Consider the following 25127-nt stretch of genomic DNA (forward strand, 5'->3'; position numbering starts at 1 on the left):
AATTATGCTGAGGTTAGAACATTTTTAGAGAACAAAAAAGAAATGGAGAACATCAATCAGGTAAAAAATTAATAAGCCCTTAAAAAAATATTAAAATAACAGTAATTAAAAATAAATTTTTAACAAAATTCCTAACAACTTACATCGCATTCAGGTGTTTCTTCTTTAGTCGGTTCTTCTACTGATTGTTTATCTTCTACAGTTTTATGTTCTTCAACCTCTGGAGCGGGTGTTGGAGTTGCCTGGACAGGTGTTGGTGGTGGAGCTTCAGTCGGCGGTGGACTGGCTGGAAGCGGGGGAGGTATTTCTTCTGATGGTGGAATTACTTCCTGTAGTATGACTTGTGGTAAAGCAGCATTTATTTCTGGCTCTGGTTCTGATACAGGTGTTGGTTTTTCTTCAACAGGAGGTTCGACCTTGACAGGTGATAACTTTTCAACAGCAACAGGCTCATCTGACTTGTGAGTGACAGATGAGATCTGAAATAAATTATACTAAATATATTATATCACTTCAATACCCCCCACCCCACCCAATAAAACTGAAAATAATTCTTCAACATATATACTCTACGTAAATATTACTTAAAATATATGCATATTATTTTTGTTTTATTATTATGATATAATATTATAATATCATTTATAGTTCTAATTTTGACCATCAGTATCGCCAATGGAAAACTGTTACGTGGTTTTTACTGATTAATCCTAAGATATTGAATTTTGACAACTCAAAAATGATATTATAAATCATTTTTTTAGTGAGCTAAGTCACTTTCCACTTTTCATTCGAATTCACATTTAAATTCTGTAAAAAGAAGTAGATTTTGATTCTGCTGTGGGTAGTAATCAACTGATATAATTGCAATTGCTTTTTGGTTCATTTTTACTTTCCAAACTAAATAGTAAAAACTATCACGTAAAGGAAGTATACGCTGCTAATACGGTCAAATTTTGGATATCAGGGTTTTTGATGTTTCATTATCATCTCAAACCAAAAAACATAATTTTAAAATGTCGAATTACTTAAATATCAGTTATCGTTTCGCTAAAATTGTTAAAAGTGGATTTTTATGAAATTTTATACTATGGTTACTGAATATGGGTGATTTAAGTATGGTTGCAATTGCTTAAGGGGATTAGAAGATACAGTTACCATGGGTCCTGTTCAATTATTATCATCTATTATTTATTATTATTATTAATAAAAGTACCTAATTAGGAATTTCTTATTCTCATAAAGATACTGACTTCTTAAATTAGAATATTGGTAAATTTAAAACTCAGAATTACATTCTAAAACTTTTAAAGAAAATGGATGAGTCAAGTTAACCAGTGAATGTTTTAATTTTCCCCATTTCTGTGAAACCATGTTTTTTATTTCACTTATTTTAATTTTTTCTTCAAATAATAGTTATACATTTATTTTTGGTGAGTATTTGGTAACTTCTTTTCTACCTTAATATAGTGATTCAATACAAGCTTTATTCTTCAGAATTATTATCTACCTGCATGTACAGTTAATAGTTATGAATAGTTAGGATTAGAATGAGCAAGATAAAGATAGGTGTACTTTCATAAAAGTTGAAATATTAAAATCCTATACTTTACATCTGGGAATTTTGAAATTGTCCTTTACACAGAAGTGTCCGTTTCACTGTAATTCCTGACAGTTTTTCTATTGTTTTCTTTACAAAATTTGGTTTTCGTTCTCAACTTTTAGTTAAAAGCTATTAGCTTGAAGTTATTATCCCATTTTAAAATTGTTATTTTCTGTAATTTTTCCCCCAGTAGTGTATAATTGTAAAAGATTTTCGCTAAAATTTTGATATAAAATTTAAATTATAAGTAATAAGTGAAGCTGAAAAGTCTAATAATTTTAGGGCAGCCAGAAAATATGATGTCAACAAAAAAAATGTACATCGTTGGGAGAAGCTTAAAGCTTCTCCCAAGACCACACTATGTTCCCAGAAATCTTTCAGAGGACCACAGGTAGGCCGTTTTCAAGAAATAGATACACGTTATTAATTTAAGAATACAGCAATTATCCATAGAAAGAAATGGTAATTCTGAACAAACTCCTGTTTTTTTGACAAGTCTACAAATGCAACAGTCAAATGCAAAGAGTGAAAAATCTGTGTTAATTAAAACAAGTGGAAATGAAAAAGCACAGATAACTGTTATAATTTTGTGTGTTAGAACAGGGAACAAAATTGTCACTATTGTGATTTTAAAAAGAAAAATGTTGCCAAAAAACATTATTGTACAAGTAAATGAAAAAGGTTGGATGGACTTAAAACAAGTCAAGTTCAAAAACTTGGTGATCTATGTTAATATTAGATGAATTCAGGGATCGTTTGACCGAAAATATAAAATCTGAAGTAAAAACTAAACACAGATTTAGTTATATACCCCTGGTGGTATGACTTCACAGCAACAGGTTTTCGATGTAGTTGTGAACAAGCATTTTAGATATTTTTGAAAAAATTGTAATTGTTGGATGTGAAGCAACAGTAATCAACTGCTCCTACTGGAAGAATAAGAAACCTTCTGTGAGCTAAGTCATGGAACTCAATAACACCAGATAGTATTAGACAAAGTTTAAAAACACTGCATTAGCAATATGTTAAATGGAACAGAAAATGATATTCTGTGGGAGGAAGAATCAAATACTGAAAACAACATTTTATTTCAGATAACAGTAGTGATAATGATAGCATCAATTCAAAGGTTTATAAGTTGTGAGTGAATTTTTGAGAAGTAGGCTTTATAACGAAATTTCTGTTTTGTGAAAATATAGAAAAATCAATTTAAATAGAAATTAAAAAATTGCAATCATTATTTCTTTTGCAATATTTTTTACTGTCTTAAAATTTTTTTTTTTAATTTTTGATTCTATTTAGATATACAATTTAAGCAACTGTGTATAATGTTATAAAAGTGTGTAATAAAATACTATTATAGTAGTGTAATAAAAAGTATGTATAACATAATCCTACACGATTCTATTTAGATATACAATTTAAGCAACTGTGTATAATGTTATAAAAGTGTGTAATAAAATACTATTATAGTAGTGTAATAAAAAGTATGTATAACATAATCCTACACATATATCCATATCCGCATAAGTATTTATCCACATAATTCCTCAGTGTACATTTCAGCTATAAAATTTAATTATATTATATTGTACTTAATTAAATACAATATACATTGTTCACGCAGTACTAATCATTCAATCATTTCAATGATTTAATTAAGATCCACACCCTGAAATTTTATAAAGAAAATCATAAAATATGCTGCGGGGCTTATATTAATAAATACGGGATATATATAATACATTTTTAATTAATTTCTTATGTGGTAAAATTTTATTTTGGTGGAAAAAAATTCTACCAACTTTTTTCTTGAAAATTAAATTAAAAAATCTGATGTGGACACCACATCATTTGCTTGTACACCTATTAAATTATATATACACATTTTTTTTAAATGAATAGTACATAAAATTTTATTTCATTAATAAATTTTTTCATAATTCTTTTTTTTGTTGTTATTGAATATTATTATTTATCATAATTTTTTTTTACAATCAGGGGTTAATAATTATTAATAAATCAATATATTTAAATTAAAAAAAAAAGGGAGATGAAGTCTGACTCCACTGATGTGTCTTCCCCTTATAACATCCAAATATTTCATTAATTAAAATTTCAGTTGGCTATAATTCTGGAACCAATGAAAATAATGATATATCATTGAAACGCTCTCAATGAGGGCTTATTACTGCAGTTAAGAAAAAGTCCAAAATCCATATTTTTTTGGATTTTGTGCTTTTTTGGACACTTTTGTTTTGGTCGATTGGAACCAATAGGAGAGGTGCACTACCAGATGTTACAACAGTCTTAAATCCAAAATTTCAACATCCTTTGGCTAATCATCTTTGAGTTATGTGAGGTACGTACAAACAGATGTCATACCGAAACTAATCAAAATTGGATTCAGGGATGGTCAAAATGGATATTTCCGTTGAAATCTGAAAACCAAAACTTTTCACTATCACAATAATTCCTTTACTTCGTACAAGTAAGTAAAAATGGGGGGGGAGGTCGACCTATATTTGAGAAAATACAGTATGTCATGTGATTTGCACCGTGTGGTTTTTTGTCATAGTAAATGATCAAAGACTCTATGTTTTCTTTAAATTCAAGTGACTAAACCATCTCAAGTTGTTGATTGCAAATTCAGTTGATTTTAAATGGTGAGGGAAGAGGAACTTAATGGAATAAAAGTGTCAATTCAGTGTATACAGTATTCTGCCACAAGTGCATAAAGGCAGAAGACCAACACTTGTTTTGATGGATAAACATGTAATGCCCTTTTTGTACTTTTTTTATTCTTTTAGTAATGGGTAACTGAATTTTAGCCTATCTGGTATTTTGAAATATTCTGCATTGTCTCTTGAATTATTACATCACATCAGCTATTTGGATAACATAACATAACATACACGCACTTTAAATAGACATTCTATTATCAGGTTATACAGATTATTCTTAACATGACTTTATATCAAATACAAATGAAGCAAACTATATATTAACAAATTATCTGTGTGTTTATGCATCACAAAATAACAGCTAAATCAAATCGTTAAAAAACTTGAGAGCATGATTGAAAATCCTGCATGAAATCTTAGCTGTCACAGTTAAATTATTTATATGGAGTTAAACCAGCTTTTGATAATGACAGTAGTTTGAATTTTTCAAAATAGCCTAAGTAGAGTTTATTATAAAACTTAAAATGATATTTTAGAGCTTTTGTAGAATTTATACTTATAAAATATCATCCTGACCCCTGTAGGGGAAGATTTGTAATGATCTGGTCATCACACCATTCCCTCTGTTCCTAGCCCTGACGGTCTTTACTGGAGGTCATCTTTTAAACCCTCTAAACCTGATAATACATCACAGTCATCAGTTTGGGCTCTGTCAGGATCCCACCAATGCAGAGGCCTTGGCAGACATTTCCATCAGTGTATTTACACAACTTACTATCGCCTTCATATGGCCTCATCCAACCACGACCACCTATCATAACTTACAACCCTCAACTATCAAATTAACTGATTTGCAGAAGCACAATCCCTGTGCCTTCCTTGAACACCAAAGGTTTCAGACAAAAACTCTTCCTTCATCTAACTTCAGACTATGCATTCACATCATTATTTGACTGAGTCTTTCGACACCAAAAATACTATTCTCAACAAAAAAAAACAAGTATTGGTCACATTAACGACAATTTTGTCCTACAATTCAATTTACGCAAAGTACTCTTGACTTACTTAAAAATCAAGGGAGATTTACAAATTTAATAAACGTCTAATAAAAACATACCCTATCTCTCTCTGCTCTTGTCCGCTTTTGGGGGCAAAGTCAAATATTTATGTATTTTATGAATTTATGAAATAAATTCATCATAATTATTGTCAGTAGAATCACAATACAATATATTAAACTAGTTTTGATACAATAACATAGCAGCTACTTCAATACTGACAAATTTATTATACAAAATTGTTAAATTTTTAATATATAGGTAATATTTTTATGCTTGTGTAAAATTGAATGAAAATTGAATTGAATATAAAATTTATAGTGAGCGAGTTAGACAACGTAAATGAAGTCTTAGCACAAAACATAATAGGAACTGGGATAACATGATATGTTTAATACTAAAAACTGTTTGCACAATATGCATGTACAATTAAACTTATACAATACTAACCAGTTCAGGTTCTTTAGGGTGTTCTTTTACTTCCTCAACAATAGGATCTTTAGCAGGTTGTGTCAACTCAATTTCTTTTGATTCTTCTTTTTCTTTTGGTACACTTTGTGGAACCACTGCATCTGAGGTTTCTTTAGATTCTTCAGACGGCTTTGCTTCTGAAGGAGCAGCTTCCTCTTTTGCTGTTTCTTTCTCAGCTTCTTTGTTTTCTCCTATAATCTGTTTCGGCTAAAGAAAAAAAATAATATTAATAATAAAGAAAACAAAATTTTCATTTAACTATGAACAATAAAACTTTTTTGGTTCATAAATTTAAAAAATCTATAAACATAAAACATCATTTTCTATCCCCTTTAATCCAAGTTTCCTCAGGTTGGGCCTTCTACAAAATTTCTCCATCTTTTCGATCCATCAACCATCTGTTTTCTGTTACTCTCACCACATCCCCTCTCTTGTGCACATCCTCTACCACCGTATTTATCCATTTCATTCTTGGTCTTCATCTTGTTTGGTAATCTTTCCTCATCCACCCTCTCAATATGTTCAAACATAAATATGAAATTATATTTCATGTTTTAGTGAACAATCATGTGTACTAAGTAATAAAAAAATTATTCTTACAAGATCAGAGACCTTATTCTCAATGTGCTTAACAAAATATTAAACTTTTACAATTGCGAAAGTATCATAACAAAAACAGGATCAATAACATACAGGCTGATTAGACTCTGTTTCTAGAATTCTAAAATTATTAAGTTAAACATCAATGAAAGAAAAAAAAAGGGAAACTTTTCCATTACAGTCTGTCACAAGAGACAAGATCTTATCTTATCTGTCACAATTAATAAACCTAAGTTTTTTACTTAAATCTATTATATTTATAAATTTTTTTTTATAAAAAAAAGTTCTTTATAGTTTGGAACAATCTTAAAAAAAAATCAATGTATTATGTACATAAGACATATTACAATCGCTTCGTGTCAGTTCTGTGTTAGTACAGCCACCAGGTAAAAACCTTAATAGATACTTGATTTATCTTATTATTTAACTACTTTTAAGGACACCTAATATTCAGTCAAGTGAGACATGTCAAAAACTTGGCACATCAAGCAAGTGACATCCTCAAGTCTCAAGACACCTGCTGAGTTTTATTTAATTACATGTACTTGTATCTCTTATAGTGAAATAACAATAGATGCAAAATAGAAGATCACCAGGCCAAGAAATGTGTACAGTAGATTAGTCTTTAACAATCAATGGTGGCCACGAAACCTAGGAAACAAAAACGATAAAACAAACTCTGTAACCCTACATAGAAGGCAGTAGTAGTTAACAGTCAGCTAATCTGATTCTTTTCTTTATTTTAAAGCAAAGATTCATTTTCCAGACCATTGCTCTATTGCTGTAGAAGATCATAATTGTAAAGGGAAAATATATCTGCTAAATCTTTTGGTATTAAGGTTGATGTTTCACAATCCCTTAGTCAAAAAAATACAAAAAAAAGCTATGGAAATTTTCAGATAATGTACATATGTTCAGCCTGTATTTTGATTAATAACTCTAGAACCTGACTCAACATACATTTTTTGAATACTGATCATACCATTTCTGTATATGAAGTATTGATGGGATTAAATTTTCAACAAAATTAAAAATAATGGAGGACTAAATTACTTTTGAATTTTTGACTTTTTGAATAGCGATTGAAAAAATTAAGCTTCAATACAATGAAAATACTTATTAAGTTATTTAAAATTCCGATCAACAAATTTAAGTCGACTGGATCTGGTGGTGAGGAGATGTCCAACACATGATTTCTAAACAGTTATTGCTTCATATCGCAAAAGTCCATCGACCAAAAAAGTCTAAATTTGTCCCAAACATTTGGCTATATACATTCTGATTTTTATTCATTCATTTTATCCCATTGGACAAGGGGCCCCAAAGCAGTACTCAAATTTTTTAGTCTTGTTGAAAAATATTGATATGGTCAAGTACTAAAATAATTAATAAAAAACCTAAGGTTATCAAAAACTAGGGATCTGAATGGGGCCGGTATTTAATTATCAATTTCAACAGTTCATTATAATTCAATATGTTATGTGTGTGAACAACACTTTTTGTCACAGATTTTGGTTTTGATTTCAGATTCGGATTAAGAATCTTTAGAGGATTATAAAAATAAAACAAATAACCAAATTGCCACGATCTGCAACTGGGTTCACTCAAAATCGCTACCAAAATTAAAATTTTATAATAATCATTATGCAATAATGGTGTAAGGTAACAAGTTGGTTCACACATCCTAATGTAAAGTTTACTAAAATACATAAATATCAATTTTGTAAATCAAGTATAAGACCCCAAAAACGATAGAAAAACTAACTTTTTAATAATTGAACAAAAAATGATATATATAAAATATGTGCCATAAAATTCCCAAAGCATGAGATAAATAAATTATATTAATACAGCAAAGTAAAAATAAAGTTAATAACTTTGTTAGAAATTAATTAATTGGGAAAACAGTAATAATAATATTTGTTCGAGAAAGTTTTACTAAACTTTTCATCGATAATTGTTTAAACTTAGATTTTGAAAATTGAAAATCAAGTATATCTAGAATTAATGTAGATGAAGATGACATGGTAACTTTCCAAAAAAAGGAGTCTTACAGGTCCTGACTTGAACATTTTTCTAATTTTCATTTTTATAATTTCTGATATTTCATCTGATTTTTAAGTAGTGGCTGTTATTAAAAATGTATGGGCTAAATGGGAACCATTTTTTTTTTTAATTTTGAGTAATTATACTATTCTAAATACAGTATTAATTTTGAATACTGAACCATCATATTGGCAGGAGACAAATGGGAATAAACAGTTTTTATTAAGAATTTCGTTTTTTTTGTCAATTATGCTTTTAATTGCATAATTTTTAAATAACATCATTTGATTAAGGGGGGTCGTCAAAATTGGACTGAGATTTTTTACTGAACATTTCGCTCTTTTTCACAACTGTATTCTAAATACTGGAAAATTAAGACATTAAAAATTAATAACACTATGGCATACGTAAAATAAATGTCTGTCAAAGGCAAGGCTAAAAAAAGTTATGCAACCCTTGGCTGGCTTTTTTTTTAATACTATTAGTAAAATACATGCAAACAGAATAAAATGACAATCAAAAGAAATTAAACTGTGTAATTAAATACAGGAGACGGCTCTTGATTCTTCTGATACCTATCAATATTACTGCTAAAAAAAAATCAGAAGCTTTTATTATATTTAATTTTTTTTTCATTTTAATGAAGTTTTGTAATAATGTGAGCAATACCATTTGTGGTCAGCATAAATATTCTTTTTAAAACGTGTCTTTTTAAAATGTGTCAAGTTATCTCTATGAAACTGACATACAATTACAATTTCTATGAATTAATGACATCCAATATTAATTTACTGGCATCATAGCTCTAAATCTATGCTGCAAGAAAGAAAATACGGCTATCAGACAAAAAATGGGGATGGTTTTTTTTTAATTTCTCAATGTTTCATTTTACTGAATAAACTGATTTTGATGAAATTTTGTGCAGACTTGCGTATATGGGGCAATTTTTGGTAAAATTTTGAGGTCAATATTTCCTGGTTGTTGGGGGGGGTCAATTTTCTCAAAACTCTGAAAAAATAAACTCCACATTATAATAAGCTCAGAACATGCACGCATGCTTTTCTTAACATTTTTTAAAAAATCTTTCCACAAAATTCCCCCTTCGACAAAAACAGAAAAAATTTATTTTTATTTATTGCATATTTTTGAACCAAATTTTTTAAAATGTTTTCCTAGGCATACTAGTAGAGCAAGTGACTCAAAAAAATACTTTGGAATTTGGGGGATGGGTCTTGGATCTGCACCAAATAAATATATATCCTACATGTAGGTGTGTCATTTGTAAGGTGGAAAACAGTGTTATGAATCGAGAGCATGTAGTAAATGAGTGATTATTTTAAAAATTGTAAAGTAATGTCTGTTGGAAAGATCTATTGGCGAGTACGGAAATTAATGATCTTATATCAAAATTAGAACACTTATAATAAATAAATAAATAATACAATTTATTGCAGCTCCAATACACATCTGCTTTTTGTTGGAGCAGTGACAAAATAGTTGTGTTTTTGTATCATCACTATTAAAAGTATGTAACAAAAAGACAAAATGTTATTGAACAATAGACAACCCCGATGAAGCTGATAACAAAGCGATAAAAAATTATGAATATTAAATGTAGGAGAGTAAAATGTGTGGATTCAAAATATATTCTATATTTACAATAATTTTTAATTTTTTTTTTTGTTATACAGCAGTCGTGTTTTAAGTTAATTTAAAACCCAAAAAATTTAGAAGGTAAAATCTGTTTTGTTTTGAATTATTTACTACATTTGGATTATATATGCTTAAATCTATAGCAAACAACACTTTCTCATTAGACCATTTGATTGTGTGAACCAAGGTTTCCAAAGATAATAAAAGAACTTAAAATTAATAAACAAATGCAACTTACTAATTCTTCAATAACTTCCTGAATAACTTTCCCGCTCACGACTTCATTGATCGCTTTTTCAGCAGCAGCTGCTACATTCTCAGCTGTTTCAGACACCTAAAATGATAAAAATAAATATAAATTTGATATATCATATGCAGTATACATAAAATATATACAAATATGGAAATTAATTCTTTTTGTTGAAATGACTAATGGATAGAAAGAACTATTGACCAGATCAAATTCAGTTTCTTTCTGGAAAAGTCTATGAAAATACATTTGATACAGAGATACTGGAGGACTTAGTTTTTCATAATTCAACAACTTCTTCCTTCACCAATTTTAAGTCTTTGTCATTACAAATAATCAGCAGTTTCTCAATATTAAACAACTAAAAACAATATCAATCGGTATGATGAAATAAATTTTAAGTTATAGGCAATACAAAAAATTCACTTTTGATAAAAAATACATACTATTTTATTTAATGTATTTACTTATAGGTGAATGTAAAATTTATGATAAAAAAACAGTTGATACAAATAATTTAAAGCCAGTACAATATTATAAATACATTGTGCATAGTAATTATCAATTCAAAAAAATAAAATCTATTTCATCACATAAAAATTATCAATAAAATTAAGAAGATATTAATGGTCATAAAAAACTAATATTTAATCTCATAAAAGGGCAAGTATCAATGAGAAATTTTTAATATTATAAATAGCTATAATAATAATAGTATTATTATTAATAGCTATTTATAATATTATGCCCGGTAATTGTAATGAAAAAAACCACTCTGAACAGAGTATTACGTATTTATTTCATGTAAACTAAAATTTAAAAACAAATTACAAAGTATTTTTTTATGGCTATCTGAAAATAAGACACTGTCCTCTTTAAATTCATATTTCAATAAGAAAAAGAAAATACTGCACTATTGTAATCGACCAATAAAGAGAATAAAATTAACTACTAACTGAGAATTTCCTCCTACTCAGACCCCAAATTCTCATTTGCAGCACCACAAACATTTTTAAATGAAATATTATGTCTGATTAGGAATTTATCTAACCGAGCCCTGATGCTTTAAACTCATCGTAACCTGGTTCTTCACCAATTTCTAGGGCTTTCTCACGTATCCAATTTCCAGAGACCGTAATGTTATTAGCACGAGCCTTACAAAACCACTCATAAGTCAAATTGTCAACCAGTATGCTTGGAGTTTTAGGAAATGCACGTTTGCTTGACTAATATTCATTTTCAGTCAACGACTTTAGGATATCAAGTTTGCTCTTTTTAAGATAAGTTTGCTTTTCTGAGTTTTCCCAACATAATAACATTTTGCCATATCACACACATTGAGTTTTTCTTTTTCGTAGACATTTCTAACTGCTACTTTATCTTTTAACGTCAAGCATTTATGATCTTCAGATATTTTAAATTGCAGTAAAGATGGTTGTAACGATTTTTGTAAAATAAACATAACTGAATGTACAGTAAATGTATGTATCAAAAATGTACTATTAGAAAAAATATGGTACTATACTGTAACAAAAATATTACATGTGTTCAATGTACAGTATACACTTGCACAGCAACTGTTGATGAATCACACTAGATGATGAATTATTGATTGAAATCAAAACATCAACATCTGGATGGGAAGTGATGCAATTCATAACAAATAAACAAATTAGCAAACATAGAGTATAAAATAAAACAAGGAAATTTACAACTTTACTTCCTGCTGTCTGTTTTTCACAATTGACTGAACAAGTTTTTATAGGTAATTTCATTGTTCACGTTCTTTATTTAGAAGGTCCATTATTGAGAAGTTTTTTATCCACTAATACCATTATAAAACTGCCAGGGAATCTAAAAGTGTCTGGGGTATTAAGAGGAGTCCGTTATTGGGAAGTACGGTTAAGGGAAGTTTAACTATATATATATATATATATATATATAGTTAAAACAGACAATTAGGGCAAGAGTGATTAATGTGAAATGAACAAAACAGACTAAAATATGTCAAACACATACACCATATAACTAAGCTAACTATCAAGCATTGAGTAGTAGTTTGGGAAACACCGTAAATATTTTACAACAGTTACTCACAGACTGTGACTACAGAAGAGCCAATAAATTCAATGAAAGTATAATCACAACGGGAGAGAGAAATAAAAATAGATCCTACTTTAGTCATCAGTCAACATATAGTGAACACTCTTAACACTACAAATTTAACAAATTATAAGTTCTCTTATATTTTTCCAAATTAGAAGTAATTTGGAGGTAACAGTTAATCATAATGAAGTCAGAGAAATAAGATTAATTTAATTAATAAGATTTAATTGTTTAAATCCTGGCTAATAACCATTCTTTATTTAGAAAAACTTTTATATTTTTGTAAAAAAATAAAACGATCAGACTGTCAAAAACAGTACTAATATTAATATTTCTCAATGAATGATAAGTTAGCTGGTTTTTTTTTTTTTTTTTTTTTTTTTTTTTAGTAATGAGAGCCATCATTTATTTTTATTATTTTTTTATTTCTCAACATAAACTCTTAGTTTATGGAATAAGTCTATCCACTTATTCCAAAAAAACGCTTAAGTTTTTTATCCCATCATACAGTATGATTTATCCCAAGTCTTCAAACAGAAGACTACACAATGTAATGATATTTGGCTTATCAAAACATACTACTTTTTTATTTAATCTTTTAAAATAAACATTCTGGATAAAAACATGTGCTGATAAGATAAATAAATTAACCATTGGTTCAAATACATCAAAAGTGAACGAGGACAATGAGGAAATAGCAATTAATTAAGCAGTTGGTTGAAATCATGTTTTAGGAATTTTTTTTTTCATTTTAAATTGGTGTAAAGATATCTTTAGAATTAAATTATTCAAAAAAGGGTTGCTTTTTTTGGCTACGACCAACAACCTTGATATCATCATTATTTTGAAGCTAGTTGTAAAATTTCAAACACATCAACAATGATATTATGCAGTAAATTTTTTCCACAATGAATCAATATTTTACTACAAAACAAACAAAAATTGTTTTTATTGATAAATAAAAACTAATAATAATAATAGAAAAACAAAATTACCTTTATAATCAAAGGACAAACGAGTAAAAAGTGTGATAGATAATTTGTTAACTCAAGTGAGTTGAAAAGTGAAGGGGGTAAAGAAAGAAACGAGATTAGAGAATAGAACACTTCCACAAGGGAGGGAGAGGTGTTAAAATGAGAAGGTCGACACGGTCTAATTGCTACAACTAAAAGAAACTAGTGTTACATTGAAGCACTAGCTACACCATGACATAAACAACCGATTAATTCACGTATGATGTACATTTTTTGTGATCATATATTTTAATAAAATGATGTACACATTTAGACAGAATCTTTTATAAAAAATAACAAACCAACAACAATTTATAACTGTAGATCAGAAATTCAAGTAAATTTAAAGTTAAAGTTATAATAAAAAAAATAATAAAAATATCATTGGATACAGTTGAAAGTAAAGAACTAAAAAATTAAGGCTTATTCAAAAATTAAATTGTGATTTTTAAAAAATCTGGACTCCTTTACTTATATCATCATAAGTTGGATGACATCTCCCAGATGTCATACGTACGTCACTTTCCACTCAATAACCAAAAATTAAAATTTCAATTATACAAAAATAATTGTCTAACATATAGTCAGTGAGTGTGAAGTCCAAAATTTTAACATTACAAATAACAGTAAAAGTATGTAATTTATAAAAAGAACAACAAAATATCTAAAATTTGCTGTTACCATAAAAATTTTAAAAATCTTTACTGTTTAATATCTCAAAAATAGAATATACAAGTATATCATCCTGTAGATGAAGGATTGGAAGACTTTGTGTGGTTTCTAACAACTTATATGTGATTTTTTTTTTTAATCAAAGTACATGAGTTCATGTACATTAATATAGAAAAAGGTAAAAAGTCAGTTTGTCTGTCTGTTAGACCATCATGTGTGAACAGCTTGACCGTATTTGTTTTCGGTCAGGCCAATAAAATTTCAAAAATTTGTCCAGGAAACTCCAAAAAAGGGGAAAATGCAAAAATTACTGCACTTTGAGTTATATTAAGAAAGATTTAAATTAAATTGTTGATTCCTACAATTCAAACTAGTCAAACCCTCTAATGCACAAAATTCAAAAACTACTGGACGGTATATCTCTGTATAAAAAAAAAACAACTTTTCCCCATGATCAAAGAAACATCTCCTGCTCAAGAGAGTTGGAGAATTGGAAGAGCACTAGCTGTTTTATTTTTACTCCAGGTGAAAAGACTACAGATGTAGTATATCTTTTTGCAGAAGGTAGGAGATATGTATAAATTAAGTAGCTGAATACAGTTTTTCATAAATTTATGTTTGAAGGCAGTTTAAAAATTAAAGTGATAAATGACTGAGAACTTATTAATTTATTTACTGACAATGAAACTTTTCAACATAGTCCCAGACAGACTACATTTAGGGACTTGTTCCATCTTTCTGTGAGCTTTCTTATTCCAATAGTAAGGAATTGTTCAACTATGATCATTCCTGAACGATCAGCGATGGTGCAAGGTCAGAATTATAAGGTGGATGGGGTGGTAAAACCTACCAAACCAACTTTTGAATAGCTTTCTGCGTTTTTTTAACCGTATGGGGGAGGCGGGCATTATCATGCAGAAGAATTACGCCTTTTGAGTTTTCATTTTCTCCTTATTGTGGGTTTCTTTCATCACAACACTGTTGATTGTACGACATTCTTCCAAATAATCGCAATAAACCAGGGCTTTGTCCCACAGCACGATTAGCTCATTTTATTATCTGAGAACTAGGTTTAGAATTTTTCCTGGCAGGAGAACTCTGGGGAAGTTTCTACATCATACACTGACGTTTAGATTCCGGGTCAAAATGATGAACCAATATTTCATCATAAGTTATTATGAGATTTAAAAACATTACCTTTCACTAAAAAACTTCATTTAAATTTCAAATAATCGAATGCGATTTACAAATAGGAATGTGAATTCAGGTGTCTATAATTTTGAGTCGAACGTCTCGGAACCCACCTCAAATCATGTTTTGCGGTAATTCAGCTTATCATGGATAATAGAATGGAATGGACTTGCGCTAAAAATTTCAGGTATTTTCCAAATTTTTGTGCGTCTCTCCTTGCAAATAAGATCATTAGTTCGGTTTTCTAAAGCGGCAATCGAAACTTCCACCGGTCTTCCGCCAGGATAAAAATCTGCAGCACTTGTTCCACTCCATTTAACCCTCCTGTTGCCAAGCTTTTTGACACCATTATTTTATCAAGCGGGTTATTTTTACTACCCCGATGCAATTTTGTGATTTAGAGTAATATTTGTTTTTAGATTCTGTTATTTTCAATGAAAGCTTTATTTAGAGTTGAAATACAGTTTTTCAACTTATTAAAAGTATTTAAACTGAAGATAGTTGCAAAGAACATTAAATTTTATATCATTCACAAGAGAAATTCAATATTGGACACCTGTAAAATTAAAAATGTATTCATTACTTCTGCCATTGCAGTAAACTAGTAATTGGTCTCAAAATAACAAACAGCATTTTTGAACTGTTCATTCAGGTACATTTTTGCACAATATGCACTTTCAATAACAGTTTCTTCTCTGTGTATATTACAAACAGGTTTCTTGACATTACACAACAAAATCTTGGTTTTTCGATCTTCGTTCCTCTTGCAATCTTGACATCACTGTGGTGTTGGTAACTTGGAACTCTGAAGTTGGATTATTACTGTTGGAATTTCGATACTACATGCTTTCAGTGCGTCTTGTATATCCTTATGAAGACCGGTGATATTTCTAGTTCTTTCCCCCATGCAGCCTTTGCCAAGTCCAAATGCCAGCTCAGTCATGAATAGTTTCTGTAGGCTCCAATTATCCTCCAGCCACTCAAAATCTTTGTGTACAGAATATATACATTTAGTGCTGCAATATCTACCACAACCATAAAAAGTCTTAGCAGCCACCAACTGGTTCCTCTAACACAGCTGTATTCTCTTGTCATTTTGTCTCCATTACCTACGACACCTTTAGTTTTGTTATAATAAAGTATTATTTCAGGTTTGTATTCACTTTCTTCACCATTCACTTGCCTCTCATGATGCCGAGTAGAGAGTAAGATTACCAACTTGTGCCTTTTTTGAACATAGGAAACTACAGTCTGTCATTTGTGAAACCAAACATTGAAGTATGAACTTCTTTCTTTCTGTTGGTCAAAATTTACTTCAGAATTTCTTTCTTATTGGAACGCAGAGTACCAACCAATGGAAAAATTAAATAACAAAGAATGAATGAGAAAAATATTTTGTAAAACCTTCGTTTTTCACAAATAAGAAGATAAGATATTTCATACCAAGTGGGGTAGTCTCACAATCCCACCAATAACTATAAAAAAAAAATGGGTAAGTCACAAATGTGAATAAAATTTCAATCATTTTAGGCCAAAGTCATGAAATTACAACTATGTATCTCTTTAGATAAAGTTATTATAGGGAAAAAACCCTGGGGTAGTCAGAATACTCCGATTGATAATAAAATTTACGTGATTATAAAAATATACATGATTAATAACCATTTAACCATACTCTTTTAACAAATGCGAGTGAATTTCAGCTGATTTTACACCTTCAGAAAATGGAAATCTTTTCACAACAAGCTGTTCTTCCGCATTACATGTTGCGATCGGAGCCGACATTTTGAAATAAAAAGATATCGTTATAGCAAATAGAAATTGTTTTTGCGCAGCAGATATTTTTGTATAAGGGATGTCATCAACCCGAACGTCAGACAGTTTCAATTAATTTTATGAAGTAGTTTTTCCTATGCTACCATTTGTTTTTAAATTATTCAACAAATAAAAAAATTAAAACAAGTTTCTGCTTACTTAACAACAGCGATTTTCTGATAAAGAAATTTAAACGATTCAATTTTTTTAAGGGTGGGAGGGAGAGAAAGCGACATCGATGTCAATTATTACTTGATTTTTGATCGTAAAAATAATTCAAACGCGATCGGCTATTCTAAGTGATGTTAATATAACGAGCATCAGATTTCAACCCGATTTCAACCCAATTAACAAGATTTTTATGAATTCGAAGCAGTATTTGGGAGAGGTGAGAGAGAAGCTGGTACAAACTTTAAGTAAATTTCTTGCAATAAATTCCAGTTAAATCGAAAACGAATATTAACAAATATAATTAGCAACGTTACGTAATATTATCGAGTAACTTCTTTTCATAAAACTGTAACAGTTTACGTCATTTTTTAAGATTATTACATAACGTTAATCATCCGTAAGACAATTTATAAATTTTTATAATATAGTAACAAATAGTTAACAATTATATCATGAGTGACATGATACTCTTAACTACAGTAATAAGCCTTTATTGAGAGTTGTTTTAACAATAGGTGATACTTTCATTGGTTCCAGAGTTATAGCCAAATAAAATTTTAATTAATAAAATATTTGGATCTTATGGGGAAGACACATCGGTTCGAATCAGATTTCATCTCCTTTTTTTATTTTTATAACTTTTTTTTAATTTAAATATATTGATTTATTGATAATTATTATTAACCTCTGATGGTAAAAAAATTTACAATAAATAAAATAATTCAATAAAAAAAAAAAATATGAAAAAATATCATAAGTTATTAATGAAAAAAATGTATGCGCTTTTCATTAAAAAAAAAAAGAGTATATGTAATTTAATAGGCGTACAAGGAAGTCATCATGTAGTTTCTATATCAGATTGTTTTTTAACTAAGGAAATCTTAAAACGTCAAACACTTACAAAACCCGGATACCCAAAATTTTGGCCGATCGTAATACTTTACTTTTTTAGCCGTGCTCCTTCAGCAGCATTAGAACTACAGACGGTCAAGTACAAAGTTTAAGGATGATTTAGAACTTAAAATTACATTATTCGATATAGAAAGTATCGACTGATCGATCAACCCTTTTATTTTAAACCGATGAATGCGAGTTTACGTAAATAATCTGAACGAACAAATTATTTAAATCAACAAAATTGAATGACATCCACTGAATGAACTCGTAAAAGTTATATACAGCCATATTAAATTCTAATGACTAGAGAATTATTTTTTAATTTATTATTTCCGTTTAGACATACCTTTTACATTCTGTTCACAATGTGGGCTACGTTCAGGGGCGAGTGAATTGTAGTTAACAAATAAACAGGATATATTCCAGACGTAGTACATTTAAACAGTTAGGTCTATATATAATTATAGTAGGGTTATTGTTGTATCGTTAAGTATTATTGTATATTCTACAAGTAAGTATACATTCCTATTCTTGTAGTTAAATTAATGGACATAGTCCATTGATGGGGGTCTATCTGGCTATTAAACAACAATTGTTGCTTCTAGCCTCTCGAGTTCGTGCCACGAATATCGCGGTACATTTTATAGACGTTCAATATTTCTATATTAAATCGATGTTTTCAATAAAAAATTATAAAGAGAAAAATATTTTTAATTTAACAGTAAACTCTGCACGATGTCGATAAATTTCCCAGCATTCGTGTAGAAGGTAAAATTTAAACGCCTTTCTCACCGATAAGTTAGAAATCGGTCGAAAAACCTTAGGATCTTAACATCGCTTTAGTCATCTGTCATGTATCCTCTTTTCCTGTTCTGTGCAGCCTTTAACTTCAAAATATACCTTAACAACAAAAAAAGCTATCAAGTTCCATATTTTATAATCTCTGTCTTCCATTTTACTGTTTTTATTACGTATAATTTCTTCTACAATTCAAATTTTCCAGCTCTGGAACGGCATGATTAAATCGGTTTTAACAATTTTGTCTTTCTAGCTTTTATCGTTGCTGCAGCAAAATACCTATAAAAAGAAAGTACAGGATCGGCCGAAAATTTGGTATCTGGTTTTATAAATGTTGACTTTTCAAGATCGCCTTAATCCAAAAACCACAAAAAAGTTATAGAAATTATTAGACGTAGGAATGTATGTTCGTTGGCCTGTATTTTGACTAATATCTCCGGATCGGTTATACATAAATTCTTAGAAATAGGCTCAAAAAGTTTCTACATATAGGACATTCATGACATAAAATTTTTAGACAAAATTAAAAAAGAGGAAGGGGTAGTTTTCAGCATTTTTAATATTGGACTTTTTGTACAGTAGTCGTAAAAAATTAAGGTTTAATACGACGTAAAGTAATTCTTAAGTTATTTAAAATTTCAAATCGATTGAATTTATAGGTGGAGGATATTCAACATCATTCTTAACAGTTTTTACATAATATCTCGAAAATAAATTGAACTAAATCGATAAAATTTGGCACAATTAACTGACTATATTCTACCGAATATAACCGATCTATCGAAGTAAATAATTACTCCGATAAATTTTTAAACACCAAACACTACAAGGCTGAACAGAACCCGAACTTAAAATATAAATTTTTTAAACTTTAATTTTCAAGACTTAAAATCCAACTGTTTCTGTCTTATTAATGTACACAAGAGAATATTTTTAATAAATCTGATGTGGTCACCACGTGACGTCCTTCCACGTCTATTAATAACATAAACACATTTAAAAAAAATGAAAAGTACATAAAATTTTATTTCATTAATAATATTTTATTTTTTATTTATTTTTTTTATTGTTATTATTGAATTATTATATAGCTTAATTTTTTTTTACAATCAGAGGTTAATAATTATTAATAAATGAATATATTTAAATAAAAAAAAGGAGATAAAGTCTTTCGAACCGACGTGCTTTCCCCTTGTAAGATCCCAATATTTCATTAATTAAAATTTCATTTGGCTGCAACTCTGGAACCAATGAAACTAAGCACCAGTTATGATATATCGTTAAAAAGCTCTCAACCAGGGCTTATTACGCAGTTAAGAAAAATTCCAAAATCCAAATTATTGGATTTTTTTGGATGCTTTTGATTCAGAAAAGCAACTAAAAAAGGGGACGTGCGCAACTTGAGGTTACAGCAGTCGTAAATCCAACATTTCAACATCCTAGGGCTAATCGTTTTTCAGTTATCTGCGATATATACGTACGTACATACGTAACGCCGAAACTAATCAAAATGGATTCAGGAATTGTCAAAACGGATATTTCCGTTGAAATCTGAAAACCGAAATTTTTCGCGATCACAATACTTCCTTTACTTCGTACAAAAAAGTAAAAAGGAGGTTCCACAGGACCCGATAAACGAATTAAAAAATTTTTGAATTATTTTTCAAAAACTTCTTTATGTTTTAAGCTAACTTTTTCAAAAAATTTTCTCATAGCTTTTTCGTTAAAAAAAGGGGGAGTCTTTTCTGTTTTCCCCCCACACTGAGTTTTTTTACGTTACGTATTAGTAAGACGAAGGTGTCGCAAAAAACCTATAAATATATTTTATATTTATACACATAATGTAACTAAACTTAACTTATACGCGCTAATCTTGTCTAGCGAGCATAGGTTAGGTTTGCCATTATACGCGTCTTTTCATTATATGGGTTTAAACATGAGTAATTACTACTAATACTACATAACGTAAAAAAAAACCAGTGTGGGGTAAAACAGAAAAGACCCAAAAAAGCTAAAGCTTTTTTTTGAACACAGACATCAATTAAAATTAAAAAAAAGAAGAATCAACGGGATTACAATAAGCAAGAATATGTAATATAAAATTAGTCGAAAGTAGCAATATCACGAAGTTATTAAAACTAACGGTTTATTAGTCATTTTCCTTCTAAGCAGTAGTCTAGAAGGCGAGGCCGTCGGTAGCCACTCGCATAACTTTCCAAAATTTTTTAATTTCATCGTTTTTGGAAGCTTCACGTTCAATTTATTTTTTTTTCAAAATCAGGTACAATGATTTTTTCTTGATTAAAATTAGTATAATTATAAATTTTAATGATCGACACAACTTAAATATTGCGATGGTAAAATGCAACAACATAATAAAGATTATAATTTGTGGAGGAAATCGGTTTAATAGACGGATGGGAAGTTAAGTAACGTAATACGAGTACTTATTACATTGTTGTTAACGAGCTAAAGTGGTTGAGACCAGATTTAAATTTAACAATTTTTCGCTTTATTAAAATAAATCGTACTCGCTTAATATTGAAACGTAGTAAAAAAAAACAAAAAAAAAAAAAACAATGAAAATGAAATAAATAAAACGCACGCAAGATATGCGGAAAACATTCAAAGAAAAAATTTATTAGCGGTACAATAAAGAATAAATCAAAAATAAATTTTTATAAAATTACGTACGATCTGTATTATGAAACAGCAACGAAACAAAATCATAAAATACGACTATAAAATGAAAACAGATTTTGATTTTCTTTTGAAATGATAAGGAGTTGAAGGGCGATAACGACAATTCGACTGAAAAATGATCGAGTTCCAATTTTATCTGAAATTAGTTATACGAGTGAATGCCTTACGGATCCGTAATACGGTAACATAAAAAGAAAAAAATAATACCTCGTCAAGAGTAAGTAACTTATATAAAAGTACGGTGAAGGGTCCCGTTACCTATTTGCCGGAGGAAATAAGTCGAAAAGCAAGTAGCAATCGTTAAGTGGTTGAAGGGTAAACGTAAAGAAAAATCGAAAGAGTGCGAGAGCTATATAAAAAAGGGGAGGAGGCGATCCACTACCGCAACAGAAAAAATGGATGAAATCCCATTTTAACCCTTAGGGAGAAGAATAAAGAAAGGGTTGAAGAAAAGAAAAAAATAAGAAATCGACTCGAAAAAATTACATACTGTTGATAGACAGCCCATCGAAAAAACAAATACCGAAGATACACACGCGCGCGCGGAAATAAAATTATTAGCGACATAATAATTTAATAAAATACATCATATTATACAGATATCGGCACCGATGTTACAAAATCTAATTATTACGCCTTATGCATACATCGGAAGTAGTATTATGCGGAGTGAAAACATCGATCCGTTTATTTTCAGGATGGAAAATAATTCATATGTACTTGTTGCCTTTTATCGGTGTTTATACAAGATAATTATTTGTAAATCTCTAGTGCGGAATTCTTATTTGTGTTCGGATGAAATTACCCCTCCGGTTTGTACCACAAAAGAATTTTTTTACGGTTTAATTTCGCAGAGGGAGCCAGAGAAAGCAGGGCTAAATGTTTCGCGAGGGCCGAAACAGTTTTCTGACCTATGTATGTATGAAATTTTTTTTTTTTTGTTTATAAAATTATCTCCCGAGAAATTGCCGTGCCAAGTGGAATCACCTGTATATATGTGTGTGTGTGTGTAATAATCACCTGTGTGTGTGTGTGTGTGTGTGTGTAAATAAAGACGAATGGTGCCGCGTATAAAATCTGAAAAAAATTATTATATCATGTGCCAAAATAAGTTTAAGACAAATCATATTGAGTAAAAATTACTCCAACATCGTACGGTCATTCTGAATAATAAAAAATATCGCGTCCCAGGCTTATTAAAATAATAGTCCCATCAATTTTTTCACGTACGTAAACATGCTACTGCATATCGTTACGACAAACCTACTAAAAAAAATGCGGATGGTATTTAGTTACATAAGCAATATTTTAATTCTTTACCGTAAGTCTTACATTACAGTATACATCATTACTTTCAGAGAAAAAAAACCTAGAATATATATTTTTACCTTAAATGCTTTACGTGTTAACAATCGTTTCGGACTGCGAAAAATGATATAAGACAACAAAAATTAATATATTTATTTCTATTCAATGGTAATTAAAACGCACACAAACAATAGAAAGATTGTAAAACAATATATTTTTGCTTAAAAAATACTATTTCCTTTTAAATGTTTTCTTTCGAAAAAATAAACTCAAAACGTCACTGCACGTGAAAAGTAATAAAAAAGACGTTGCTGAAAGCAGTCCCGTTCAAAATGTTTGCTTAGAAAAATTTCTAAAAAATTTTTAAAAGCCCTGGATACTACTACTTATGTGGAAGTGAAAAAAAGAAATTTAGAAAAACAAAACATTTTTGAAGGCAATTTTTATAAATTTCAGTCGCTTCATTTAATTTTTATTTCTGCTCGTCGAAATGCAATTTATTTATATATATACATATATATATATATATATATATATATATATAAAATATAATTTAAACATCGCTAAAGTCCATTTAACGATAGGGTTTGGAACACTAGTTAAATTTTTTTTTAAATGCTCATCCTGAATAAAATTTACAGTTTGTAATTTAAAAACATTTTTTTAAAATAAAACCAGATGAGTAATTCTAAATAAATATATACCGAAATTGAATATAATACTGAATATATTTTCAACAACAAAAAAAAATGTGTTGAAAAATATAAATATACATTCACACCAAAATTCTAATTGCTATTTTATATATATTGGAGTAGAGAGGAAATTCCATTTAATTATTTTATCTTAACAAAAATAATAATAAATTCAGTTCTTAAAAATTACTTCAAAAGTTAATAAGCGAACAAAAAAATAAAAAAAATAAAATGACATTCAAAACGTGGTATTTTATTTTTTTAAAGCAATGTGAATTTTTTAAATTAAAGATCGCTTTAAACTTGATAAAAAATAAATGGAAAAAAGAAGAAAATTAACAACAATTAAAAAAAGATTTTATTTGCAATTTGATATAATTTAATATACAAAAAGAAAAATTAATTGTTTAGAAATGTAGTGTGATTTGAAAGTGGAATCATACCGATGACGTATGGCAAGAAAATGTTCTTTAAAGATACTAACACTGAAGTCTAATCGACAAATTAACTACATATTAAAAAGCCGATCGAAAAAATGTTACAACTGGCAGTACTGTGGTACAAGATCCAGGTATAAATACGTTTTTAACGGTACGTTTGATGTTGAGTTTCGTCGTTGGGATTCAATTAACGGTTCTGTCCTCCTCCCCACCGGACCGACGGGAAAAAACCATTTCTCACAAAATATCGTTTTTTTTTTTTAAATAAAAATAAATTAAAATTTTGATCGGTTTAAAATTATGCGCAAATAAAAATGTTATGTAAGTTTCTAAATAGACTGAAATAGAAAAAAAAAATTATAAATGATCTAAATAGTATTAAAATGAAAAATAAAATAAAATTTTGAAATACCTGTTCTTCTTTAGGGTCCATAATAACGACGATTTAAAACAAACGACGTATTGTCTACAAACACTAAAATATTATTTTAAAAAAAAGTAGAATAAAATCAAGATCGCCGAAGTATCTGTATAACGGACGAATAAACACTGGAAGTGCAGTAAAATGGACGGCGATATTTATATACCTAAGTACAGTATAGTTACACTGACGGACAGTGTCGAGCGGCTTCGACATATACACCACCACCGTGAGGGCGGAAGGGGAGTGCGGCATTCGTCGTCGGGGGAAGGTGTGCGGTAACATCTTACAAGATACGAACACACATACGTATAAAAAAATAAATGCAGTATACACAAATACCACAGTAATACTGTACAACCAATAATAACTTCGTTTCGCGGCTATGAGAAAAAAACCGACTTACAAGGTCAAATATTAAATGTACACAGTCGCCTTACGGCGAATGTAACAAAAGTACAGCAAATGAAAAACAACTATCAATGATACATCTCAAATTACAAATTATATGTATATATATATGTGTAAGTTA

At 29.2% G+C, this 25127-nt stretch overlaps 1 protein-coding gene across 4 annotated transcripts in view; it reads right to left on the minus strand.

The window, feature by feature from the left end:
* LOC142327038 (uncharacterized) overlaps positions 1-25127 on the minus strand; it is a 499320-nt gene that overhangs the window by 17421 nt on the left and 456772 nt on the right. For all 4 annotated transcript variants that reach the window (XM_075369805.1, XM_075369807.1, XM_075369803.1 and 1 more), the window contains 3 exons: positions 10354-10449; positions 5796-6023; positions 144-479 (listed from right to left, as the gene is read on the minus strand). In XM_075369805.1, coding sequence (XP_075225920.1) covers positions 144-479; positions 5796-6023; positions 10354-10449 — 660 coding nt within the window. The remainder of the gene's footprint in view (positions 1-143; positions 480-5795; positions 6024-10353; positions 10450-25127) is intronic.

Source organism: Lycorma delicatula, chromosome 6, assembly GCF_047948215.1.
Source record: "Lycorma delicatula isolate Av1 chromosome 6, ASM4794821v1, whole genome shotgun sequence".
Classification (NCBI taxonomy): Eukaryota; Metazoa; Arthropoda; class Insecta; order Hemiptera; family Fulgoridae; genus Lycorma; species Lycorma delicatula.